Here is a 27,619-nt window from a genome sequence, read left to right on the forward strand (position 1 = left end):
AGACACTGCCTTTGCGGCACTTGAGAACTTCCTTGTGAGCTGCGGCATGGAACTCATATTTTAGGATTTTGTGTGCGTGCCTCGTATCTTTGTAGTGTGTATCTTTGCATTCGTGTGTATCTGTTTCACTGCATGTTCTAGTGATATTTATTCACTTGCACCTAGTGTACTAACACACTGATTGTTGGGGATGGGGAATGTACTTTTGTTTGTTTGTTGTTTTGTTTTGGGAGTAGCAGAACTAGTCAGGAGACAAGTTCAATTTCTCCCCGGTTCTCTTTTAAATAATCAATCAATCAATCCGCTGGTCGTTACGTGCAGCGCAGTGTGCCGGTGTCGGTTCAGTGTAGAAACGAACAGAACGACCAGTGAAACGCGAAGCATGTTGCACTGAGGCAACACGTGCAACATGCACACTCAAGCCAGTGTAATCTTTTCTGTACTGCAATGACCAGTGGAATTCGCCAACAACGAAAACAAAAATAAGAAAAACTGCTTAAAACTGATGAACGTTTACGAGATTCCTGTAGTCCGTCCGATCCCACATTGTCATCAGTATCATCTCTGTACATTTTTGCAAGTAAAGCCGACTTACTTTCAAAGGGCGGGCGGGGGAAAGGCAGAGACAGGTGAGCTTTTCATTATGCTAGCGTTCCTGTAAAACACACACACACACACAATCTCGCGTCATCAAAGTTCGCACAGAAGAGCATTGGAACTGTAATGTATATTATAATTGCTAAAGCAACGCAGCTCGCCTACTATTCTCAAACGCCGCCCACTTGCATGCATATTTATGGGAACTGTCATCTAACAAACCTCACTGACACTGAGGAACTATTTGGAAGGAAGTTACGTATATCTGAGCCGCACAGTCAAACATTCTGGGGAAAGTGAGCGGTATGATTGGAAAGTTTTGGTAGTGATGGTGATTGAACGTTACCACCGCCGTCGGTTTATCAGTCACTCTTTTTTTTTTTTTTTTTTTTCAATCGGCTATGTGAGGACAACGCGCTGTCTTGGTCCATAATCAAAACACAGGTACTGTCCATCTGGTATCTAGAAAACCATAACTCATATGTTCTTGATCGAAACCTTCCGATCTGTCCCATTGGTGCCTCTTCGGTCGTGGAATTACCACTTTGGCACAATTTTGCTCCGTTCAGTTTTTTTTTTACAAGTGACATTTCTTTCCATTTCTCACAGGCACATTGTTATTTTCAGTATATTGGCTTTTTTTTATACTGGCTTACATAACAGAGAAACAAAACAAAAAAAAAAAAACAATAGGGCGTTTCGACACCTATACTTGGGATCGGAACCGTTATTATTATTCTTTTTTTTTTTTCGGTTTGAACCGCTTCAGGAAAGTGAATTCTGAGCAGATTGGCATGGGTTATAAGCAAGCACATCCTTACGATTATCAAACAACACTTTTGTTGTTGTTTTCTTGCTATGGTTACCGACACAGCAGTGGTTCACAGCAACACTGCGTGTTACAGATCTGCGTTTCAGGTGCAACGTTATACGGTAACATAATGTACTGTACTGTGTACTGTCTATGTTCACTCATCGTATACACCTTGTTATATCCTGCTCAGGGACTGGCCGTTATTTTCACAGCCCAAAATGAAAACCTGGGGTTGCTGAAGTAAGGTTACAACTGCCAAAAGGATTACCTCAAAACTAACATAACTGAATGAACGTAATAGCTGCTAGGAGGAAATGCCTCGTGCACTTGGGTTGCAGTTGTGTTTTGTTCAGTTTCGGTTTCGTATTCGTTTCACAACGCGGCTCAGTCCGCTGTGTAAATCGTAGCTCCGATCTCTCACAACGCACATTATGTCTCAACTGTTTCGCGAACCGGTAACCGCCTCAATTTATTTCGGTTCAATTGCAGTTCGGTTCAACGCGAGATAAAAAATATTTTGGTTCGGTTCAGTTTCGGTTCCGATCGCTGACCTATAGAGGCGTCCTCATCAGCATGATATTTAATATTTAATAATTGGGTGTTTCGTCGCGAGACAACTCAGATCATGAGCGACGCCACAGCGGTCGGTCTGTGGATCTTCAGCATGAACCCAGAGTGTTTGTTACAAGGGTTTAAAAGGTTTCCCGCTCCAACTACCTCAACATTTCGTTGTGTTCATGCTGATGAGGACGCCTGTATATAGGTGTCGAAATGCCCTACTGATTTTGTTTTGTTTCTCTGTTATGTAAGCCAGTGTAAAAAATCAATATACTGAAGATGCTTCTTAGCTTTTGGACTATTTTCAACACTGTTATTTACAGAATGCACTCTTAAAAATGAACTTCACCGCATAGCACGCTCCTAGCCAACCATCGTCTGGAATGATATCGTTATCTGCACTGATTTGTTGAAAACTAGGGCGTACGCCTTTTTTGTGACACTTATGCTGTTCATAATTGTCACAGAAAAGGCGTACGCCTTCCGTTTTCAACAAATCAGGGCAGATAACGATATCATTCGAGATAATGGTTGGCTAGGAGCGTGCTATGCGGTGAAGTTCATTTTTAAGAGTGTGCACGAGTGTCCAGCAAGGGACCACAAGTATAGACGCAGCATGTACAAGGTGCACCGTAAAAGACACACCCTTTTCCGAGTACGCACATACCCGATTCCTCTCACACGATACCCGTGTCAAGAAAGGGTGTATGTAACAGACGTTATGCAGAGACGAGGTTCACAAAAAGTTCTGACTTGTTATTCTGCATTCTTGGGTTGTTAGCTGTTAGCGAAAGAGGCAAGTGCTTCGAAAATGAAAGAAAGGGTGTCCAGTTGCCGGTGATACATCCAAGTGCGCCGCACCAGTGTTGACCTTATGTGATAAGGTTAAAGACGAGATGCTCGTAACGAAACATCCAAGAGCTTCGATGGTTAAACGACCCAAGGGCAAAGAGCGCTCATCAAAGTCAAAGGGCAGGCTGTAACTTTGCTTATCGACAAAAGCAAACAGCAAAGTGAAGCTTAAACTCGCTTTCGACTCCTGAAATATGTCTCAAACGAAACAATAAACACACTATACCTGACAATTATACGTTTCCTTGTGGAGCGCACCCCTGCTGTTCTCTCTCCAGAGTCTTCGGAGCAACGGAAAATTCGTACTTGAGTTTCGGCGCTCTAAACAACACACGGAGTTGGCGTTGTGATGTAGGTCAAGTATTCTCCGTAAATTACCCCTCACGTAAAATATGAGGTATACATCATCATACAGGACGGGAGTGAAGAGATGCTCCCCAATATTTGTTGTTCTCCCGAACCCCCTTCTGTGATTTGGAGTGGATCTCTTTGCGCCTTTTGAACGGCGTCGAAGAGGCTCGAAGGGGAAGGCATAGACGAGATAAAAAGGTGTTGAGAGCATTTTCATGAAGTGGTATTTCATGCACCAACGAATATTTCGAGCAGATTACGCTGAATTAGAATAAACAACTACGGCCCATAAATGTCTGGTGATGTTGTTGTATATGGTCGTAAATAAGCGTGTAACTTAGAGGAACGGTTTTATACGACGCAGCAATATGCTTTAGCTATTCTACAATTAGATATTACTCCATATTCTTTTATTTTTAATCAGTCAATCAATCAATCAATCAATCTCCAATGGTGCAAAAAGGGGAGGAAGAATCGTCTAAGTACCCACTCCAAACATCGCAGTGCCCTGATCGTCCCGAGAGATCGTCACTAGCAGCGCCATAAGGTAAGTTTGTGACAAATACTTGACTTTCTAGCGCGCGCCTCTCTATTGCTTCCTGTATACATTTCTATATAGCTCTATAGTATAAAGCAAGTTCTGCAATATTTAAGGCTGCGCGAATATTTCAATTTTTTCGAACACCGAAGCAAATAATTGTGCATTCGATTCGAATTCCAAATCGAATATGGAATTTTTTATTCGAATTGAAAGCTGCCAGTTCAAAAAAAAGCAGTCGCAGTATACAAGCAGTATTGTGTTTGTCCTTCTGTTTTTAATTGCTTCATCCACAACAACGTTTTTATTCTAGTTTCGAATCGATTCGATGTTTCTAACCGAATATGTTAATTCCGAAGACGCACACGCGCGGCTTAAAACGGCACAAGAGCGGCCATAAAACAAAGTGAACACTACTTCAGATTCTTATCCGTACGAATATATCGCGTATACATGCTGTACGCATGCTTATATCCGTAAATATGCTGTACGGTATATGTATTTGTATGGTTGTACAGCTACGGTATTCGCTTCCAAAATATGCTTCGCCTGTATAACTCCGCTTCGTATTCGCTTCGGTTTGAAATTGACTCTTCGTACCTAACAATATTGAGAACAGATGTGAGACAGTGATTTTGCATCTATATATATTTCCCGTCGTCGAATTATCCCGTACTCCCCGACTGCGTTGCATCACAGCTGTAAGGATGGTGGTCCTCCTCACGTACGTTGCGTAAGCCGAGATTGTGAGGTCAATAACCATCATGGTTCCACACTGGTAAACGTCAATGCGCGTATAGTACAAACACCGGTGAGAACAAAGGATTTTATGAAAACTGTTGACGCAACCCACAGTCAACATCGTGGATCAACGCGAGCAATCCTTTCATCTCGGGGCTTCGGAGCTTATTTCCGGAGCTGGGATATCCCCCCCCCCCCATTTCAGCTTCTATTATAATGGGATTGCTTTTATTTTGGGGCTAAGTCTGTTTATGATGTCGTCGCCCGCAGGAAAATTCGCGTGGTGTCGAAAACTAGAATTTATAGTGACCGCGCACACAGTGTGCTTTTCTTACCTCGATGTTCTAACCGTGTATTCACACGAGCGACATTCCCACGGAATATTCTAGTGGAAGAAGACGCAAAAAACTTCTCACGGGGCACAAGTTTCACCAAGTGTTATGTTAAGCATTCGCACGGTGCCGGAATGTTGGAATGGCGTAATGCGCACTTCGCAGACGACACCGGACCTAGTGGTATTCATAGGATCCTTACTCACGACAGACAAGCGCGTTAGGCAACAGTTTCTTAATCACTTTTGAGGCTACATCCTGTCCATCGGGATGGAAAACACATACTCCAGAACATTATTAATTATCGGACGCAGCGAGCATCCCACGCCGCCCCACCCCATCATCATCCAATGTATGTGTGTGTGTGTGTGTTCCCTTTCAAAATCGACCCTTTTTCGCCAATTTTACCAAATCGACTCAAGATGGACGATGCAACACAGACAGTTCTATTTTTTTTTTTTTTTTTCGTAACGTATACGCCTGTCGTCTACACGACTGTGTAGGCGTGATATTTTCCCCACACAAGAGGAACACATCCTTGGCTGAACAGGGAACACTAAGTAGTTGGTTTGCGAATGTCAATGTCGCCAGCCATGTCTATTCTATTAAACTCGTTGACTCAAAACCACTCATGATGTTTTGTTCCAATTTTGGCTCGACAGTCCGGAAAGGAAATAACGGCTAAGCAAACACTGTTGCATGCTTTCTTATTGTGCTACGAGTCAACGTTCACAACACTTCAATTAAATTCGTTGCCAATTATTTTCAAGTGAATTTAATAGCCAGTGTTTTCGTTGGCGGGACTCCCACTGTTAGGAATTTCGGGTTTCTGTTATATCAATAAACAATCAAGCCACTAGAGAGAGAGAGAGAGAAATACATGATGACGATGATATGGGGATGACTAATTCTAGACAAAGCTTGCTGATTACATTGTATCATATACAATCAAACTCTTATCTCGATCGCGCGTCCTTGTGACATCAGCCAGGGTGCGGTAGCCAATGCTTACGTCACCTTGAAACCCAGGTCGAATGTGGACATGTCGTTCGTTTTTCACGTTTACTTCAAAAACTACACAAGCGAAAGAAAGAAAGGAAAATAGAAAACTCAACTGGATTAAACTTTACACATGGCATGTATACACGTAACTTATTATATGGCTAAATTCCGCTGATTGTTTGCGTGCAGCGCAGTCGGAAAAATTTATTCCGTGGGTGGAGTAATTACAGGTGGTACGAAGACATGACTTTCAAAGCTAATGCGCTAATGAACATGTGGGTTGGATGTGTGGGTTGAGTGGAGAAACGCAACACAGATTAGTGAGGGTCAAGCCAGTGCTCCTTTAAGGATGTGATTTACGTAGGATAAAATTTCGCTCTGAGAAAAACTACTGTGTTGGGAAACAGATGCCTTCTTTCTTCCGAATATACCCAACACACACACACACACACACACAAAAAAAAAAAAAAACAGAAGTTGAAATGAAGGTGCGATAGACACGACAAAAGAAAGAAAGGGACAGAAGGTTCTAAAAACGAGCGGGCTGCCTTGAAAATCCAAGTTGGGATTCCGAGTATAACAACACGTTCAATGCTCAAACATAAGGACGAACGTGTGTCCATAAGTACATCACACAACGCACCTGGTCTCTGAATTAATCTGGACTCCGAGAATTTTCACAGCATTCACAACAAACAACAGTGGATTGGCGATGTCATGGCTCGTAGTACGCGCAGTAGCTCGTGCCACTAAGCTATTACACGCACTGCATAATACCGCGATGATTCTTAAATATTAATATTGAAAGAAATCGCTCTACAAGAAAGGTACTTCCACCTCGCAACAACTGGATCTAAATCTCTTCCGCAAACGAAGGGGGGAAAATCATATAGCTTTTTTTTTTATGTACATGTATATCGCACAATTTGTAACAAAGGACGGACGTTGAAATGAAAAGCGTCAATGAATGTAAATGACCAGTATACGCGTGGCCACCTGGCCCTCCCGAGCACACGGTCTACGATGCTGGTTCCTGCGATTGGGACCCATACCGGAACCAATGCGATTGGAAAAAATCACTTCTTTGCCGCCCTCTGCTTATTTACTTATTTTTATTTCTTTCGCCGTCTCTCGTTAGGACTCGAAAGCCGTAAACTGGTGGGGCAGGGCGGGCGGTAATCCTCGTCCGCTGCCTGCTTCTGCCAAATATAAACCCTTTCGCTGGCTGCCTTTTATTTGGTGATGTGTAGGTCAGAATGCCAGAGTATAAATAAAAGGGCCAGAAGGGTTTATTGCTTAGTGATTTATAGCCGGGCGAAGTGAATCTCTCTGATGGACAGGGCTGTATAGAACGGCTGTCCTGAGCGCGATGCTTCCGATTGGAGGGAAACTATCGCGCGTGCTCTGTGACCAAGTAGAAACGGATCAAACACGGTGTTTTTATATATATATTTTTTTTTTCTTTTTGCTCGTGAAGCGGTGTTACTGTGTTATAATTGGGGTTCGGCGTTGTTTTCGGTTGTTATTTTCGGGCGGATTCGGCGTATGTTTTTCGGTGTTGATTGATTTTCGCGAAATTGGCGTTTTTCGATGTTTTTCTTGGCGTCTACATGGTTTACCCGACAGTTATCGGCGAATAGAAATCACGATGTAATTTCCGCACGACGCTCATTCAACATGGCTTTGTTCGCTGCCATGGCGTTTTACGGCTAGCGAAAAAGTAAACGGACATTTTTCTCGACCATCGTATTTCTGTATGGTTTTCTGATCTGCATCAACAACTTGCTGGGCATGTGCAGCAATTTATCTCTGTCACGTCCTGGAATTTCTCTCTGTATTCGTTGTTTTCGTTTTTTATCGGTTAAAACTGAACGATGGATAATTTATCCGGCGTATGTTTTCCGATTATAACCGAAAACGCGAAGCCGTACTTAAAATGTTTTGTAGCGGTAGCAATAATATATGGTGCAAAACAAAGAGATCGGTCGCAGAAGCAACCATATTATCGCCAACGACCTATTGTAATAGTGCTTACCAATAATAATGATAACGACGACTTGGAATCCGTATGGTTCGCTATGGGATTGTATTCCTGAGTCCCGTGCGTGTCTGACTCGGAAATGTGGATCCCGCTTTCCACTTGCGTCGCGCAAGACAATAAGCACACCTCCCTCAAACCATAACGCACATGTACGTACAGTCTAAGAAAAGCATATTGGCGGAACTTACAAGAAATGGAGCTGCAGGCGCCCTTTTGGGCAGCCACCAAGTTCCAACACCCGCTCAGTTAGTGAAGAAGAAGAAGAAGAAGAAGAAGAAGAACAAAAAATAGTCATTTTAGTCCGCTAGGGTACTAGATCATAGTGTGCCACTGGAGCACAGACGGACACGGCCAAGGAGGTTAGAGCCTCCCTCGGTGGCGTGTCCGCCTGCTGATCCCAAGATCGCGGTTTCGAACCCGGCCGTGGACGGTGGCAACTTGGTGGAAGGGTACAAATTGCTCAGACACGATGTCTTCCGCCAGGTTTCGGTGTCGAGATTTCGGTGCACGTTAAAGAACCCTAAGGTGGGCGAAATGAATCCACAGCCCCGACCACTGTGGCGTCACTCATGATCGCAGTTGTCTCCGACGTAAATCCCCGGATTACTAAGGAGGATAGGACGAAGAACTGGTGAAGTGTAATGGAAAAACAAGGCGTTTATACGAGGTAGTTATATGTGACACGCATCGTCAAGTCACCTGACTGGAAGTAAACGTGAGAAAGAATCAAACAGTGCGCACGTGTGCACACGAGGAGCAGCGCGTAAGGAGCAAGAGGCTCAAACGTCGTATACTCGTGAAAGTAAGACCAAACAAGACGTTATCCGATGAGATCCGAGCAGAAAAACCCTTTCGAAGGGGGGCGCTAATGCAGGCGTTACCCACCATAATGTCGATGTTGAATACTTCAATGATCTCTAATGTACACATTGTATGTGTACATTATCCGTACTAGATACATTAGAGAGTTTTAGTGCATCGCACGCTATCGCCTTTGCGCTCGTAAGGGATAGCGTTGGTGGTCCGCTCTATGCGCGCAAAACATAAAGAGGGCTTCTTGCAGTGCGCAGAACCACCACGTTATCCCTTACGTAGACAAAGGCGATAGCGTACAATGCACTGAAACTCGCTATTGTCACAACCGTTAATCTCTTTCCAAATTCACACAGTTGCCTCGCGACGTAAAGCCACGAATTATTATCTTTGCGGAATAAATGCGTGGAAATTTAGGCGAAGTTTAGGGACTATTTGCAGTGCTTGGGAGTAAATTTCAGGGTCAAGGGAGTAAAAAAGGGAGTGACTGCAATTTAGGCCACTAGAACCCCTAATTGCCCCGATGTAATGTGCCCGCTGTAATTGCCTGGCGATGAAACTCCTCATTGACCATTACAAAATAAAGTTGTTGTTGCTGTCCCGAAATTACTCTTGTACTTTTTCTTTTCTTTTTTTTTTTCTGTAGACACTAGACAGTGCCATATGTGCTGGAAATGTGTGGGCAGAGGCTTTACCCTTAGAAAATCAATGCTGAAAACAAAAACTATATGTAGACGTTCACGGTATTTCCCAATAATCTGTATACACGTACAGACGATGTCACACGCATGGTACACATCCCCAAACACCCTAATGCGTATTCCAATACAACAGGCCTAAAATGCATTCACACGCAAAAAAAAAAAAAAAAAAGTATACCTTTATCCTCGTCAACGTTCTGTACTCACTCTTACGCGTCGAACCGCACACACTGTCACGACACTCCCAATATCTCGCACAAACGTTTTTCTCACCACTATAGTCCACTCAATCTCGCTTCCCAGCGCACACACATACACACACACAGAGGCTCGCCAGAGCGAGCATTCGTCAAAAAGTCCGTTTCCGTGATTAATCACTGCAGCTCGGAGAACAAATTGGTGGGCGTATTCATCCACCTCCCCATCTGAAACCTAATGAAGCATTTCGCGCCCTTTTTTACGTCACCACCGGTCCCCCCATTATGTGACCTCTTTTTCCTCAGAATTCCCTCCCCAGCACCTTTCTAATACGCGTATTTAAAAAAAAAATATCCCCCTTTTCTTTGGGTTTCCTTCAAAGTGAATCAGACGGCGGAAGATATGAAGACAGATCGTAGATCTGTCGGGTTGTTAGTGCTGCATAACGTTGAACGTGGCAGTAAAATTATAATCGGGACCACTTGAAAGAGACATGAGTGGAAATGTGTTTTCTTTCGTCACGGGTTTGAGAGAGATATAAAGGTTGCATGATCGTCATTTGATACGCGTCTGATATAAAATGAGACTCGGCAGGGTTTTGAACGTTGGGAGCGGTAGCCTGACAGCAGCCGCAACGTTTCTTTTCCTTTCTCTTTCGATTTAGTATGTGTTTGCGCTGTGGGTTTGTTATCGCTTTTTTCTTTTCTCTATTTTCCTTTTCCTTTTTTTTTTCTTTTTTTGCGGGGTGCGTCGATATAGGCTACTGAAAATGGTGGTAAAATAAATAGAACGGTTGTACTGGTGGTGTTAGTCTGAAGAATGTTCGTGCAGTGCAGATCGGTCTGAAATGAACGTTGACCGTATGCACGTCAACGATACCTGTGCATCAAGGGAAGTATAGAACACCTCGATTGGTATAAATATTTGAAAGTCCTATACGGATACTTGCGGACACTTTAGGATCAGAATAGTAACGATAGACCGAAAAGCACAGCAAAGTTTCCGCTAATCGCTCAATACACATTGTGTGTTACACATTTTTACAAAAGCGTATACGAAGAGGGGAGTCAAGTCCTGTATATAATATAAACAAAAGTGCAGAAACCGACACTGAAGACTTTTGTTTAGGTTTAATTGATACAAGCTTTCGCGTCGGGGACCACGCTTCTTCAGGTACGAGCTTGTATCAAAGCTTGTATCAATTAAACCTAAACAAAAATCGTCATTGTCGGTTTCTGCACATTTGCTCATATTTTTACAAATAAAGGCATTATGTACAACACACATATCTAATGCTCCATTAGGCTGAAGTTCGTTCAAACAAAGTTGTTTTTCTTTATTCTGCGATGGAGCACGGTACATCACAAACTATATATTGCTATGGGTTCAGATAAACGTACGAAAACAGCACAGGTAGTCCTCGTTGTTGGTTTGCGTTGTTTTTCTTGCTACACCTAACCTAGCTCCTGTTTAGTGGAGCAAGAGAAGTCTCTCAGAAGTCCCTCCATCACTTTAAAATCTATTGGAGGGGGGAGGCGAAAAAATACAGCTTCCAGAAATGAACAGTGCAATATATTGAGTATGGCTTATTAAGATATACTACACATCGTAAACTTATGTCCATTCTATCAAGCCACTGTATGTTCAGACACTGCTGGAATATGTGACTCTGCACCATAGCACATATAGCTACACAGTTGCACTGTAGTTTCATCTTATCATACAGTATCTATTATCTCGGTAGTATACAATGTAGGGAGTTTTATATCCAGGTTTCCTAAAAAGTGATTGTATGATAACTATAGTCGTGTAACGAGCCTAAATACGCAACACACACAAAAAAGTTAATATTACCAACGTGAACTGTATTTCCAGAACAGCGCGGAAAAGTTGTCAACATGACGATTTCCAATGTTGACCCTCACCAAAAATTCAACATAATCATGTAAATTCGCGTGCTGCTTCCTGTCGTTGACGAAACTACTCGTATGACAGTAGCTCAACTTTATTTAAGCAGTCTCGCATATATAGATACTACGGAATGTCCCTGTGCGTATTATAGTTGCAAATTAAGCGATGCATGTCATGCCAGACCGCTTTCAAGAGATAAGCGAATAATTTATTGCGCAATATCATTGAATGGTCCTTGCAAAGGAACCCTCCTTTGAAACATTAGAAACGTCTTCGTCCACAACAAAGCCCCAAACGTTTCAGTTCATCTGCCACTTAGCTCATGTAACAGGCACTTCCTCACCCAAGCTCAGTTTAGGAATAAATCCATTAATCCATTATAATCCCCCACCAAAACCCCATCAACCTCTCCGTGTATCTCTTCTCTACCTATTCCCCCCATCAACTATCAACACTATCAACGTAATTTGACGCAGGAACAGCCCAACTCACAGTTCAAAACCAACATGAAATATAACTCCTCGTTTCCATCAAACCCACTTAGCATCAAAATAGCCAACCGTTGAACGTCTTCATCAAGGCCATTCTACGCGAAATTCAGACCGATGTCCAGCACAGGACGGGACAGTCCCGACGCCAGACTTCCTGCAAGCGTCCTGTGCCTGAGGAGCATTGTGCCGGCCACCCCCACAGTTACGGGCTAGGGAAAGATGACAAATTATGAGTGATTGGCTTCATTTGTTGACAAACACACGTATAAAATATGGCGGCTGGGTCACTTCTGCGCTCCTTGTTCCTGGAGACCATTGTCCAGCACTGCCCTCGGTGGCCATAGGGGCCGCGACTTGATGTATGACTTCCACGTTTGCATGGGCGGTGTTGGTGTTGGCGCGTGGACAAAGGTCGTCTGTTTCTTCGCTCAAAGCTGCGTTATGATCCATAATTGTGCGGTGTCGACGTAAGCTGAACGGCAGGCGACAATGTTTGACCACGTGTATGGCCAGGATGCTTTCAGTGCTGGACGTGCGCAGTTTTTGTAATGGTAAATTGAATAAGCCTCAAAGACGGGGCACGCTGCAGGGCAGTGTATGTGGGCGATCTTGGAAAGTAGTTTACAATGTGTGCTTACTTTTATGGATGCATGTGGAAGGAGTCATAAATTCATTTCGTCGTTCGCCCCCTTCTTTAATCTTCATTGTTTCTTATTCGTTCTTTTTTTTTTATTTATAGTCATACGAAATTACCAAATCCTGGCACCTATTTTTCTTGTTTTGTCCCCTGGTGGTACATCGTCCGTGTCCGTCGAAATAGTTGGTGTTTCCTTCGAGGTTATTAAGACCCAGTTCGCAACAATTATCTTTTTTATATTCGGTTTCTTGACCAGTACTTCCCGGTAGTTATTTTCGAAAATATCAATGTTTGAGGTAACTGTCGTTTTTATATAGACCATCCACAACACCGTAATATATCACTCAATACATCACGTGAAATATCATCAGAGGAAAGCACGTGCTACAATAAAACGTGCGACGCAGAAAATCGAAATGAGAAATTGGAAAGTGGGAAAATGTTTTCTCTGCTGAGTAGTCGCGCTCTTGTGCGACATTTTTATTTCCTTGCATTAAGGCACGCTTTCCAAAGTCGTGACTGGCCGATAATACCTGTGATGCGCTTCAGCACACCTCCATTACGTATTTTTCGGTTATATTATTTAAAGCGAACATTTCGGCTCATGTCACACAAAGGTTCAGTGGTGACGCTTAGAGTGTCACCCTTCTCTGGTATGGTATGGATATGTGAAATCAGGTTTAGATAGCGTACTTCTTTTTGTTCAGCGGTAATCATATAAGGAATACATACTTGAATAGAATAGAACAGAAGCAGAAAGAAAAAATGGAAACGTAGGTCGTTTACCTCACGTAGGTGGGCAACGTCACAACTGACGCCCTGGGGGAATGTGCGTCCTGGGGCGACTTCTAAGGGAACTGCATGTGCCGACATATGTTTGAAAGCGTCTGAGGAAACCTCAGGAAAAACCCCAGACAGCACAGTCGGCACCGGGACTTCAACCCGGGTACCTCCCATCAGTCTCGACGTGACATGGCCAGCACGCTAACCACTGAGCCATCATGCTGCACTGATTTATGATCCAGGTTTGAGTGTATACACTCTGCTACACCAATCATCGAAGATGTGTGGCTGTCGTTCACCATAGGCGCAAAAGGCACAGTACATTTTCTCAAAGGTATCCAAGAACCGACACGCACTTTTGTACATGTTGTGCTCAGTTTGTCCATCCTCTTGTTCTTTTTTCATCAAAATGTGTTAGGGAGGGCGGCGTTGTTCATCCGTGGTCAAAACTGATTCCTCTGTTCCGGCTCAGCTCTGGAGCACTATAGCCGCCTTCAATGATGATACCGTGACATAATACAAAATGACGTGACGCAATCCCATAATACAAAATGCGGCTGCAGCACTCATCTCTTCAGCAGTACTCTTATTAGCTCTTCCGTGCTTTTGCTTTCAAGCACGTATCCCTTGTAGACCACGGGTTCTTTTCATCGTGCCCTTTATTGCACTGGTCTTCTTTCTCCCTTAGGTAATGGCTGGTGTTGATGTTGCCCTGGGCACACGACATATATGGCGAAAAGGGGCGAAAGATCAGAGGATCAATAACCTCCTTATGGTTCGTCACGCAAAATCCGAGGGTCTGGATCTGCGTATACAGGGAAAACAGCCGGGGTAACTCATCACACTAGTACGTGCGTCTCTACATATCGGTGAAGTTACCGTATGTATTTTTTCTTCTTTTTTTCTTATTATTTTGTGTTGTTACCCCCTCCCCCAATTCAGATCGAAAATAACTTTCCGCCTTCGCGGCTATCTTTTCACTGCGTGCATACATAGACGGACTTTTGCCATCATTTGCAAACTCAACAGTGACGCACAAAACACAAGACGCGTTTGTGTTCTTGGTCTCAGGCAGGGGTTATCTCTTTGTTCGCTATATACCCTTAGCCGGTGAGCCAAAACGTACGCTTGAGAAACGTCTGTATGCAGCACTAACTATTGTAGTAGTTTCACGACTCAAACAAACAGTGTCGAGACCATTTGAATTGGAATTGGAAATTAAAGAAAAATATGGAGCTGTTAGTCGCGACCCAGTCCGGACTGGCTACTCCAAAATGCGTTTGTGGGTGGAGCAATAGAGCCAGAAAGACAGATACAAAACAAACAGGAAAGAGGTAGAGTGGGTCAAGCAGAAGAAAGCATAAAGGAAAGAGGGGGAAAGGAAAGGGCGAGACGTTAGTCACCGAGAAACACTCACTGGTTCATAATGTGAGAGGCCATAATGTCGTATAATGTCAGGGACCATTTGACACTTGACCGTTTAGATTGATTTCTAATTTGCCGATCCCTGCCGATACTTTATCTCGGGCTTCCTGTCGCTCCCGACATCAGCCTTCACCGTCTTTCACCATCATCAATTTTCAACCTTCATCCCATCCAATCTCATCACGGCTGCAGTCGCGACACCGCCCATGTCGTGTTACAGGACAACAATGACATGCCGTTTACCACCGGCAGCGTCATCTCTTACCCTCGTTGGCATTATTTCATTACGTTCCTTGTTGTGTACCTGTACCATCCTTATCTTCCTATCACTCTTAAAACAGAAGGGGGGGGGGGGTAATGGCGGGATAGGCTCGCCGTTGTTGGCAACACAGAAGTGGGCGTCGTCACGACTATAGCCACAAAGAAAGGACACAAAACACAAAGAAAGGACGACGGATGAAGGATAGAGGAGAATGAAGGATGGGGATGTGGTGAGGGTGCACGAGTTCGTCGGAGAGAGCAAAGTACATATTAGATGGGTCGTTGAGCAAGGCCTGCCTTCTGCAGAAAGAGAATGAGGTTTCTTGCTTTGGCAGAACGTCCAGCAGAAGAACCAGCGGGGTAGAGGATGTCCGCTAGCGTGCCCGAGGTGGAGCGAGGGAGATGGGCAGAACTTCACCACATAGCACGCTCTTAGCCAACGACCATCCCCAATGACATCGTTGCGCCCCCTGGTTAGTTAATAATCGGAGGGTACGACTTTTTGTGGCAATTATAGACTTGTGTTAAATGCCGCAAGGTGGTGGATGGTGGTGGTGACGGAACCGGCTTGCCGTTGTTGGCGTCACTTATGTGGGCAGCGTCACGACTGTAGCCATCATATATATGATAACAAATGAAGGAATGATGACGGCCGAACGTTAAGATTTAGGTCGGTTGCTGCCAGGATTAGTGAGAAGCCCGAGTAAAGAAACTAACCCCCAATTCGTAGATATGACTTGATCTCGACTTGGCTTGCAGATGCCTTCGAAGAGAGCCAATGCAATTCAGAAACCCTGCTCGGCTTGAAGCGTTCTTATGCAGCGAGCTCGACTTGACGCGTGTGGTGAAAATGTCAAGTCAGCGCTTGTGCTACCTTGCAACCGACTTGGATAACGCTCCAGTACGGCAGCTTCGGGAAGCCGATCGACACTCAGAATCTTGCCTTGGTTTCAGTTTACGAGGTTTGATCCAAAATTTTCGGGACTGTCACTGTCACTTCTGCAACATCCTTACTTGTGCCTGTTGGTGGCCACCACCTTCGGAGTAGTCCCCCTCCGCAAGCATGCACCGGCCCCAGCGTGTCTGTCCTTTTTGGAACGTGTCCTGGAGGTCGTGTTCGGTGAAGGTGTCGAGTGCTGCCTGCGTTTGTACTTGAATCACCTCATTCATGTGGAAACGGTGGCCTTTCATTTTCAATTTTAATCGGAAAGATACAGAAGAGTCACAGGGAGCCAAGTCTGGCGAGCACGGTGGGCGCAGGACAACAGTCGTATTGTTTCTGGTCAAGAAACTCCCGGTGAACAATAAAGTGCGAGAAGGTGTGCTGTCGTGGTGCAGCAGCCAGTTCTTCTGTCGCGCCAAAGTCGTGAGGAACAAAATGCATTGGTATACCCCGTAATAAACTCCCACTTCATCAGCAATATCTCGAACGGTTCGACGTCGATCCTTACGAACCAGTTGTTCAATTCTGACAACCATGTCGGGCGTCGTGCGACTAAGGGGCATGACAGTGTGCTCGTCATCCTCGACACGAGTACGGCCGGCCTTAAACCGAGCATGCCATGCAAACACCCGTGTGGGGCGTATAGTCCCTTTCCCGGACACTTGCCGGGTCATTCCCAGTATCCCTGTAGCGTGCTTGCAAAGCTTTGTACAAAATTTGATGCACGCTCTCTGTTCCGTCTTCGAGTCTATCATGAAAAACGCCTATCGTCGTGCGCACGGTACGACATAAACGGACGTACCATGTGAACGCGTCCGCCCAGAAGCCCCTAAATTACTAGGCGGACTCTCAATATAAGGTAGTGCTGCTACCTACCCTTGCATTGCACCATTACAAGTAGTGCCCAAATGACAACACTATATAGTCCCGAAAATTTTGGATCAAACCTCGTACACGAGCTGATGCGTCGTAAATTTGTTTACAGGGACTTTGAAATGTCGCGTTTTCATACTGCAAAACAAATTTTAAGTGCAAACTTGAGCGAAAATCTCGCTCCCAGCCGCAGTTAAAGTTAGCAGGCTGCGACTTGACTAATTAAGCCAGCGGGAGGGTTCATGAACGACGCAACCGTCTTGAGTGAGGTCATGCCTTGGCGCGGATGTGCACAAGTCAAGATGCGTCTTCAAGTCAAGTCACGTCTATGGATTTGGGGGTTAGGCTCATAGTCTTTGGGCGAGTCCAGACTCCTGGAGATAGAAAGCAGACGAGGCTCCAAGTTTTTGAGTATCTTCCCGTAAAAGAGCCTCTGGGATGTAGGACATCATCAGCATTACACTTGCTGCAGTGTCCAATGTATTTTTCCCGCACCACAACATATGCACAACAATGAAGCAGGATGTGTTAAATGTCACAAAAGGGCGCACTCACCACGCTTTCCACAAATCAGGGGTGATAAAACGGTATCATTATGCGATATGGTTATACTTCACCCTGCTATGTGGTGAAGTTCTGTTCTAAGAGTACGGCAAGCCGGACTCGTCCCCGCTACCACATGTATACCTAACTAGCGGCGGAATAAATGGTCATCATCACCCTCAGACAAAAGCAACTACAGACACGAAGCAGCTATCGCTTTCACAAATATGTGTTTATTTCTTGCAATAAATAAAGTCACGGTGCTCCTGAAACTGATTAGGAGTGTTCACGAAGTTGCGTTCGATCAACGCTTAGCAATTCCTTGTGCTCTAGTTCTGGAGGCACTGAGAGCAAGCACACATGCGTTTGCACCGAAGTAAAAAGGTTTCGCGGCACTGCGCATTGATACGCACCAGAATCACCCACCAAAAATTCTCTAGGGGTGAATTCTGACGGAGTTTCGCTTTTTCTTTTTTTTAGTTAGTTTTATAAGTCCGAGCGGGCAGATGGATCCATCGCAGCAACTACCAATGATGTCTTTGCTTCTCGGTAAAGAAAACCAACGTCGCAATATTGACTTTGGTCAGGAAACTTGCCAAGAGAGTCTTTGTAAGCGTTTCGAACTGCCACTTAACACTATACCGCACTCCGGCGTACCTTTCAGTTCCCTTTCGCATCACTTTGTCACTCATAAATAGACTAAGGTCAGTCACTCTCACAGTCTGTTGTGTGCACGTGTCCATCGGCGGAATCCTGCGAAGAAGTGCAGACGCTCATCTCACAGTCGTCACTTTCCCGGGACGTACAAGACCTCTTAGTCGGTGACATGCCTTCTTCTTTGACGTCATGCGGTTTGCTCTTGAGGGCGCAGTGGCACTGGTATGGTCTTCTGTTCATTCCAGAACTTTCCTTCTTGTACTTGACGCGCCTATTCTGAAACCAAATCTTGACCTGTTTCTCGGAAAGGTGCAGGTAGGTAGCAATCTCGATCCTTCGGAGCCTCGAGAGGTACATGTTCGACGTGAACTCACGCTCCAGTTCCAGCAGTTGCGTACTGGTGAAAGCCGTCCGCACACGTTTATTGTTGCTGTTTTGGCTAGCGTCGTCGCTTGAAGGCTGGACGCCCGAGGACGAATCTAAACAAAGAAGAACAGGACTATAAGGTAAGGCTACCAATGCTAGACGTACAAATGTTGGTTCTCAAGAAAAACTGCATAGCGACAAACGATGGCCTCTTCGCCGCGTCTCTTTCGCGTATTTCCTTAATCAAGCATCAGTTTGAGGCTGTGATGAGGATTATGCCCTCCTATGCGGTGTTAAGTTCATTCGAGCGTGGAAGAAGAAATAGCTCAACCCATCAATACGAGGTAATGCAACGCGACAAAAAACTACAAAGCATGAATCATCACAAACCAATTTTAAGGAGTGACGAGCTTTCGTGCAGTTCACCAAGGGATGTTGACGTTGGCGAGAAAATAATAGAGGTTGAATTCGTCACCAAGGGAGTTTTTCGTGAACACCTTAGTCAGATTCTTTCTCCCCGGTCCTGCTGCATGCTATCACTTGAAGTCTGACGTTGTGCACGTCGTCTTTCTGTCAGCTGAACACCCGACCTGTGCTTATTATGTTTATTAATATTAAATATATGGGTGATCGTCTTCTTTTATGCGAATAATTTTCGCACCATCCACTCTTAAAACAGAGCTTCACCGCACAGCACGCTCCCAGACAACCGCCGTTCCGAATCGTTCTCTTTCCTGATCCGCTGCAAATAGGAGTCATACGCCTTTTTGAGACACTTTATATTTCTGTTAACTGCCGCGAAAGGCGTACGCCCTGCTATTTCTTGAAATCAAGAGTGACAAAACTGTATGACAACTATGTGTGCAGTGGATGCCTTATGGAGCATGTTATGTTGTGAAGTTCATTTTAAAAGTGTATATGTCAGAACAGCCTCGTTAGGGTTTCCTTTTGAAAGTGAAACAGAAAGCAAATCATCTGCTTCACGTAGAAGCAACCTTTCCAGAAAACAGTTGCCTATGTAACAAGCACTGTTCAGAGCAGTACCATTAAGAATTGACCATTTCAACTCCAAGAGATAAACTACTTAATGCAACTGTTCACCAGTTCACCATAGAACGGTTTTTTCCCTGACAGCGGCTGTATAGCTCATAATCTTAAGATCGTCCGCTATACCAGATCGCCTGTTTCCTACTCTATAGGGCTTATTCACATGACGTCATCCGCAAGAGAGCACCTCTTTCGTAGCAGATTCGCCGTCATAATGTGGGTCCTCAGCTTTGTCTGTCCAGGACTTCACCCGCATCGCATTCACCGTACATTGGGTGTTTCAAAGTTATTGTACTGTGTGAATAATATCTGTACCATATCCAAGTATAATTTCCATGTTTTCAACTTAATGGTCCCCTAAATAGCATATGGCAGCGAACGAGAACCGGAGCCGGTAAACTTCGACGGACCTACGTCATGGACGCGGTTTCGCGTTTTCGAAGCTAGTGCCCACTGGAGGGGTAACGTCAGTGAATAAACTCCATACGGCATTAGCGAGAACAAATTGTTGCGACAGGCTACCAGAGCTACAGTAACAAGGCAGGCCGTATAAACGAACCCCAGCAAGACATACTACGTCGATCGCAAATTTCCTCTCTGGGCGCATCAAATCACCAACAGCTCCCAAAGTACACGTACCTTTCGCGTCTTTTCTTTTGCTGCTCTCTATTCTCCCTGCTTCCGCTGTGACGGCAGCCAAGTGCTCAAGATCGTGTTGATGGAAACCTCCGGCGGCGAAAACCGCGGGCTCCCTCGGTAGGGATCCGGGTGAAGACGACGCACTGCGAACGCAAAGAGCGCAGTGCGGAAACCAGGGCGGGGACCCGACCCCCTTCCGGCACAACACGTGCTGCTGCTGCGCTGCTGAATGCTGGAGGATCAAAGCGGGCGACGGAAGAACGGGTGAAAACCACGGGGGTATCGAGCACACCTTAGACCTGTCCTTGCAGACGCCACTGGGGGGCTTCGAGTTCGTCAAGAGTGAATCCACGTAAAAAGATTTCGAAGCGGTGAATGCGGACGGCGTAGACATTGTAGTCAATAATTTTCTGTAGTAATGGCCAGTTTCGTCTCTGGGATTCTTGACCAGTAAGTTGTCCTTGTGCGGCATTAAACGGCAAGCCTTCTCCCTTTACCCACTGAAGTGTCTGTTGTCATGGCTACGTAAGCGTAAGTGCAGGCAACTGAGCAGAAGGATGTGACGTATCAGGACGAGGCGGTCAACAAGTCGCGGAAAGTTGACTTGCAGTTGATGCTGTAGTATACTTGACCAGCAAATGGGACGCACACTAGTGTATCAGGGTCCACGAGTAGGAGTCCACTAGCAGTCCAGGCGACAGGTAAGGAAGCACAACATCACGAGAGCAATTTACAAACAACCATTACGCAGCACGGGTTCAGAAACCACCACGCTCCCGAACGAAGTCCCTTCTACCCAGCAAACAGCACCGACAAAGCAGAGCAGTCCGACCGCGTGCGGCCACTCATCCAGAGTAAGTGGCCTCAAACCCCCGGGACATTCCCTCCGTAACCTGTTGCGAGACCGCGTCAATGTGTAAAAAAGCCTCCCGCGTGATCCCCTTCTCTGTGTAAACTTACCCCGCCAAATTTGTCCCCATGGACCAATCCAAGCGCTGGGAGAGGACGATAAAAATGGGAGCTTGTAAGCCCGCTTTCCCTCCCACTAAGGCTCTCATCTATGGTTCGAATACGATATCTATAGGGAGAGGAGGTTACACAAGGGCAGAAAAAAAAAAAGGAAAATAAAGAGGGAGAAAATGAAGCACGCGACTTACGGGACATAATAGAGCATGAACAAAAACGGGAAGTTGGTATGAAAGAGTTTCTCTCTCCCGATCAAAAGTCCGAAAGCTGGTACACGATAATAGGCTCCGCCTACTCGTATCAATACGAAGCTTCCAATTGGTCCTTCAGTACTTTCCACGCCCTGTCAATCGGTGATAACTGATGGAACCGATTAGTTCGAAAGGCAGTTCTGCATCTTCCGCTATACGACGAAAACTAAATTACCCCCCTTACATGCGTGCACCAAACACACGCGGAACCTTACTTCAGTGTAAATATTTATTCAAATACTGCGCAGCTTCTCCTCTGTGTAAATATGCTGAATCGCACTTGGTTATTACGAGAGGGAAGATCTATAATAGAATGGCTTACTTCAGGTCCAAATCGTACACGTCAAACAATCAGTTACCCATCACTGAACAATCGTTCATTCGTGAAATATAAAACGGATCGATATATACATTAGTAGGAGAGTATATTCATAGGTCGGTATACATCTACTATGGCGTCCGTGTATGTTTGCAGAAGGATTCCATAATAGCTATAATGAGGGTTTAATCAGATAGACATTCAAACAAGGAGATATGCCAACATAAGGCTGTGCCATGATGAAATTGTTGGTGCGGGATTACGTCGTTTGCGTTTATAGAAATAGGGACAATTAAGCATGGATTGCTGAAGAAGCCTGTAGTGCACTCTTAGTAGCCAGTTTCCGTATCGCACGTTGTCAATCAATACTGCGAGATCGTTCAAAGAATTGGAAACGTTAGTGAGCCATACGTGCTTTGGAAAAAGATGGACTGCGTAACTTGGCCTTTTGTACGCCTGATAGACGGGCACCCCAAGGCCCACTGTATCCACTGTCCGCCTTTGTGCCCGCTGACACACGACAATGTAAAATATCCTTTTAAGGGCCGCTTCTTTTTCGCAGAGGATCGGTCATCTATTTTACGACTGAAAAAGAATATCATCAAACGCAGTGCCAGCCGATGATTTGCGTCTCAAGAATATGCGAGGCTAAAATGTATTAGCGCGTTTCTTTTATGAACCGCTAAAAACAGCTTCGTAAGCTTATTAGGGCCTCATCACGCCTAATACGAGGGATTTCTAATTCAATATGCTCGAATTAACGTCGTCAGTGTCCGTATAGCGTTTCAAACACAGCGCTTTAGAGGTCTGCTACTAATTATAAACGTCGCTACATCTTATATTTACCCGGAATAACTTGAGACGAAGTGTGAGCTGTGTATGCGGCACAATTAACTCATTTCGATGAAGAGTCCTTAAAATAAAATGAATCCACTACATTCCAAAGGCAGAGCTTCACAGCATAGCACGCTACTAGCCAATCATAATCCCGAATGACAACGTGCTCTCCCTTGATTTCATGAAAACGGGGGGTGTACGCCATCTCTGCGGCAATTATGGCGTTAAGAGTGTGTTTCAAACACTCTAAAAACAGAACTTCACCGCACGCTCCTAGTCGACCATCTTCTCGAATGATATCGTTATCTGCCCTTATTTGTTGAAAACAGGAGGCTTACACCTTTTTTGTGACACTTATGCTGTTCATAATTGACACAAAACAGTCGTACGCCTCCCGTTTTCAGCAAATCAGGGCAGATAACGACATCATTCGAGATGATGGTTGGCTAGGAGCGTGCTTGCGGTGAAGTTCATCCTTAAGTGTGTAGCTGGTGCATAACTGCGAAGCGGACGATACCCGAGACGCACAACACACTTGAGAATTTGTGTGTGTGCGTGTGTGTGTGCGTTTCCCCTTGTCTCGGCTATCGTCCTCTTCGCAACCATTGCCACGAATGACTGGGTTATATCGCTTCTGATTCCAGAAGAGGGGGGGGGGGGCGTACGCCTTTTTGTGTCAATTTGGATATACAAGAATTGACACAAAAAGGCGTTCCCTCTCCCTTCGAATCAGAAGCGATAATTCTATAATTTGTGGTAACAGCTGGCGCACCGGGTGTTATATGCCGTGACGTTCTGCTTTTAGAGTGAAGGAGTTCTAGTCTGCCCGTGTGTCAGTGGGCACTCTTCTTCTACGTTAGGTGTTCACTTCGTTCTCCCCCACCCCCACCCCCACCCCCACACACACGTTACTCCATCACTCTGCAGGAGTGCCCTTCACTCTTCCGTTCATGGTGATGCCACGGTGAGGGTTTATGCCGTTTCTTACGAATCCCTCCTTCGACTTAGCCTGCCGGACGCCACCACCCTCCCTGTACCATGATCTCCGATCAGAACAGAACTTCACCACATAGCACGATGTCCGCCAACCATTACCCCGAATGATACACGCTTAAAAATCAACTTCACCGCATAGCACGCTGCTGGCCAACCGTCATCTCGATTGACATCGTTACTTGCCCAATTTGTTGAAAACGGGAGGCGTACACCTTTTTGTGACACTTATGTTGTTCATAATTGTCACAAAAAAAAGGCGTACGCCTCCCGTTTTCAACAAATCGTGGCATATAATGATAACCTTCGATATGATGGTTGGCTAGGATCGTGCTATGCGGTGAAGTTCATTTCTAAGAGTACCGCTTCTGATTCGGAGACCGAGGGGGGCGTACGCCTTTTTGTAGCAATTTGGATATTGATAATTGCTACAAAAATGCGTACGCCCCTCTCTCTCTTCAAATCAGAAGCAATAACCCAATCATTCGTGGCAATGGTTGGCGCAGAGCGTGCTATGCGGTGATGTTCAGTGTTTAGAGAGTACTAAGCAGGGCTGCAATCTCGTTGAAACACCGCATTTCTGCATTTCTGCTTTCAAGCATTCCGTGCGGTCTTTTCAACTTTCGTAACCGTGATGTCGAAACAAGGGAATTAAGCAAAGAACTCATCCTTGCGCGTTCGTTCACAAGCGTGATTTTTATTTCTGTGTTTACTTTTCCTTCACAACACCGCGGACCTATTCATGTTCCTGCACAGTCGGGTTCGGTAATAGGTAAATATGATTTTCGAACTACAATTCTGTTCTATTTCTCATACAGTGCTGAAGATATCTATGGCAGGTTCCGTCACATAACACGGGATATGTGGTACCAGTCGTACCACTCCTGGACTGTGTATACGTACTGCATGTAATTGGTTTCTGTTGTGATTCGATAATCCCTGATCTCTTGTATAGGAATATAGCCCGAAAAACTATAAGAAGATAAAATATATAAAAGCAATAGCGTCTCCCGGGAGTAATCTGTAATTTTTACTGTGTAATCTAATCTTTATTTTGATTTGTGCCCTCCAGCAGCCCATGCCGGTTAATGTGTTCTCGAGAAACCCGCGGTGTTTAGTGGTTACGCGAAAAATTGGAAAAATAATGCCACGGGAAGAAAACTACTTCTACAGTATACAAACTAGTTTTACACAGTGCTCGACAAACAGCAGTCGGAACCACTGTTCATTGTTCACGCATAATCAATCATACGACAATTTCTCATGCGTTGCATAAAATTGACCTAGTCAAGTTAATCTGATACATATCTCTGCCTGTCTGATTATAGTTGCGTACACGGCGTCACTGTGTACACAACCATTACTGTCTCTCTCAGAGAGTCATTACACATCAGGCCTCATGGATTATAAAATGAGTTCACCAGGATTTTGCATACTCGCAGTGATTTATTTAAATGTAACATGTTGTACAGCCCCCCCCCCCCCCCCCCCCCGCTGCAACACGACACATATATAGTCATTAAAAAAACCAGACGACGACGAGGCTGCAAATAAATTTAAAAGCTCGTGATCCAGAAAGTACACCATGAATTATAGATAGGGTTCCTCGTGAGGCGATTATAATTTTTTAGACCTCCACAAAAGGCAGCAAAGAATAAGCGCAGAACCAAATTACAGTTATACAAGTTTGAATTGGGGCTTGTAACATCATCAGATAACAGAATAACTTCTTTTTGTCATCTGTCTTCACCCTATCTGGTAGACTGGTAATACCTCGGAAAATATAATCGCCGAACGAGAAACCTCAGTTGCCGACAATTTATCTGAAACGCTGAGAGGAACAATGTTGATCAGAAAGGGCCCTAAAACCTACGGATGTGGAACAGCCATTTAACTTTTTTGACCTCAGGAGAAGTCTTCAGCTTCTTCTTACGAGCTTATAGTACGAGCACCCAACGTCTGTTGCAAACCTGACTGTCAAATTGTCTCAATACTGTAGAGCAGAGCTTCCGGTATCACATCCACACACCGTAACAACATCTCTGCGACGATACGCCCTACGAGGCATCTTTGCCGCTCTATTTGGAATATTACGGAAAAGACCCCCTTCCAGGTTGACGGAGTCGTCCAGGCTACAGATGCGAAGCCCCGGGAAAAAAACCGGAAATTTTGAGGAAAAAAACAGTTCTTTTTGTTTTTTTCCTCGTCTCGAGAAAAATAGCTCAAAATTACCAGGCGACAAAATTCGAAAATGTAAATTTTCGTGCCTGTGATGCGCGTTCCACTTCCAACCCACCAACAGTGCCTTAGGTACCTCTAATCCGCCAACAGCCACCAATTTAGAGCTCCGTCTGGCTGCTCCAAGAGATCGTCATCGCGTTCACATAATGTCGGAGTTCTGGTCAGAGTGGACGGGTTGTTCCAATTACCTATCGCTGAGTAGACAGCAGTATCACGGGATGCTCTGATCTGCATTTATGCCTAGAGGGTGAACACTACTAAAGTTTGTAGCTCATTGCATTCTGTGGCTTGGCCGGCAATGCTTCGACTCCGCAGTAAACGCGTTTGTTTCCGTTTTTTCCCATTTTTCGAAAAAAAAAAACCGGAACGAAACGGTTTTTTTCGAGCGGTTCAAAATTTCCGGAAATTTTGCACCTCTAGTCCAGGCGACCACGAGATATACAATAGCGAAACCATTCCTGGCAGTTCGCCGTGCATTGCCCTTGCTAGATTCACTCTTTATGGTGACGGTCTTGGACCGGCTTGTCATTGTCTGCCTCAGTCGTGTGGGCAGCGTCATGACTGTATAGCCGGAATGAGATGTTATGTGGGATGAAACATCAGAGTGGATGAATATAAAAGACAACGGCAGGGTTGACGGCAGGAGTTCAGTTCAAACAGCCACTTTGCATCGCTTTGTTTCACATATTCGGAGCCAACTGTCATTGAGAATGATATCATTTCTGTCTTCTTATTTGTTGAAAACAGGAGGTAAGTAAGCAGGGGGGAAATGTGACACAAATTTGCAACTGAACGTAGTTCTTTACCTATATTTCTATTTAGAAAAATCAATCACGTTGTTAGCGGTCTCGAGTTTTCGACCTGTAGATGTAAAAGCAATAGACTAAGTCTAAGCGAAAAACATACGGTGAACTTCAAAAGTCACAATCCTCTCATTTTGCCCTGAACTTCGGGGCAGGTCCAGGTTTTCATGTTATGCGGTAAAGTTGCATTTTAACAGTGTACCTTGCAGCCTCCTACTCAAACTCATAGCCTCCCCCCTTTCCCACACTCTGCAAAGCGAGACCGAATGTCCAACAAGATCGGACACGAAACTCAAAAAGCGCAGCTCCGAAGTCAGCTGCAGTCTTGACTCCATGACAACCATACCGCGCTTTTCAACCTTCTCTACCAGAAAACCCATAACCATTCATCCAACAATGCCGGGACAAAACGCTACGCCAGTACAAGATACGAGTCCGACAAAACTTTCACGAAAGTTCCCCCCGAAATAGAGGGCGCGACCATCGCGCTCCGTTGCAAGTCAGTCGAGCGTACGCTTATGGTAATCGACAAGCCTTCCCCCGTGCATCTTTACGGATGGGCATGCGTATGCAGTAAGGCTTTTGTGCGTCGCTTGTTTCGTCCAGGTTTTGATTGACAACAGAAATACGATCCCCCCGATAGTCGTTCATGATACTGTACGTAGCCTTTAAAACGAGACGTGCCCCCGCCGCCCTTCCGTGCATGCGCAGGAAGGCTCTTGGAAGAGACATGTATCCGTCCTGTAACAGAGCGATCAGCGACGTAGAAGTGAATGGCAACTGACACCGTGGCTTGTTCCATTCAAAGGCTGGCCTGTGTGTTGCAAATGAGAGTGAATTTTGAAGGGAAAGACATACTTTTGATGTTCATTTCATGGGTAAAGTATGGCCGGGTCTCTTCGGCGAGGCATGGGTGCTGGCCGGCGTCGTTTCCGACCGGCATATAGACGTGACGTCGTAGAGATATGAATCGGTCTCTAGTGAATGCGCGCTCAAATACACACTTAAAACCAAGTTTCACAACGTAACACGCTCTTAGCCCACCCGATGCTATATCTATCCATTGAACAGGAAAGTTGTGGTTTTTGGGACACT

General features: G+C 45.0%; 1 protein-coding gene across 1 annotated transcript; it reads right to left on the minus strand.

Moving 5' to 3' along the window:
- Positions 1-18,110: 18,110 nt before the first annotated feature.
- On the minus strand, positions 18,111-20,508 carry LOC135395902 (GS homeobox 1-like). Its single transcript, XM_064626990.1, has 2 exons — positions 20,115-20,508; positions 18,111-18,541 (listed from the first exon to the last, which is right to left on the minus strand). Exons 1-2 carry the CDS (start codon positions 20,506-20,508, stop codon positions 18,111-18,113), a joined length of 825 nt encoding a protein of 274 aa, XP_064483060.1.
- Positions 20,509-27,619: the final 7,111 nt, after the last annotated feature.

Source organism: Ornithodoros turicata, chromosome 5 (genome assembly GCF_037126465.1).
Source record: "Ornithodoros turicata isolate Travis chromosome 5, ASM3712646v1, whole genome shotgun sequence".
Lineage (NCBI taxonomy): Eukaryota > Metazoa > Arthropoda > Arachnida > Ixodida > Argasidae > Ornithodoros > Ornithodoros turicata.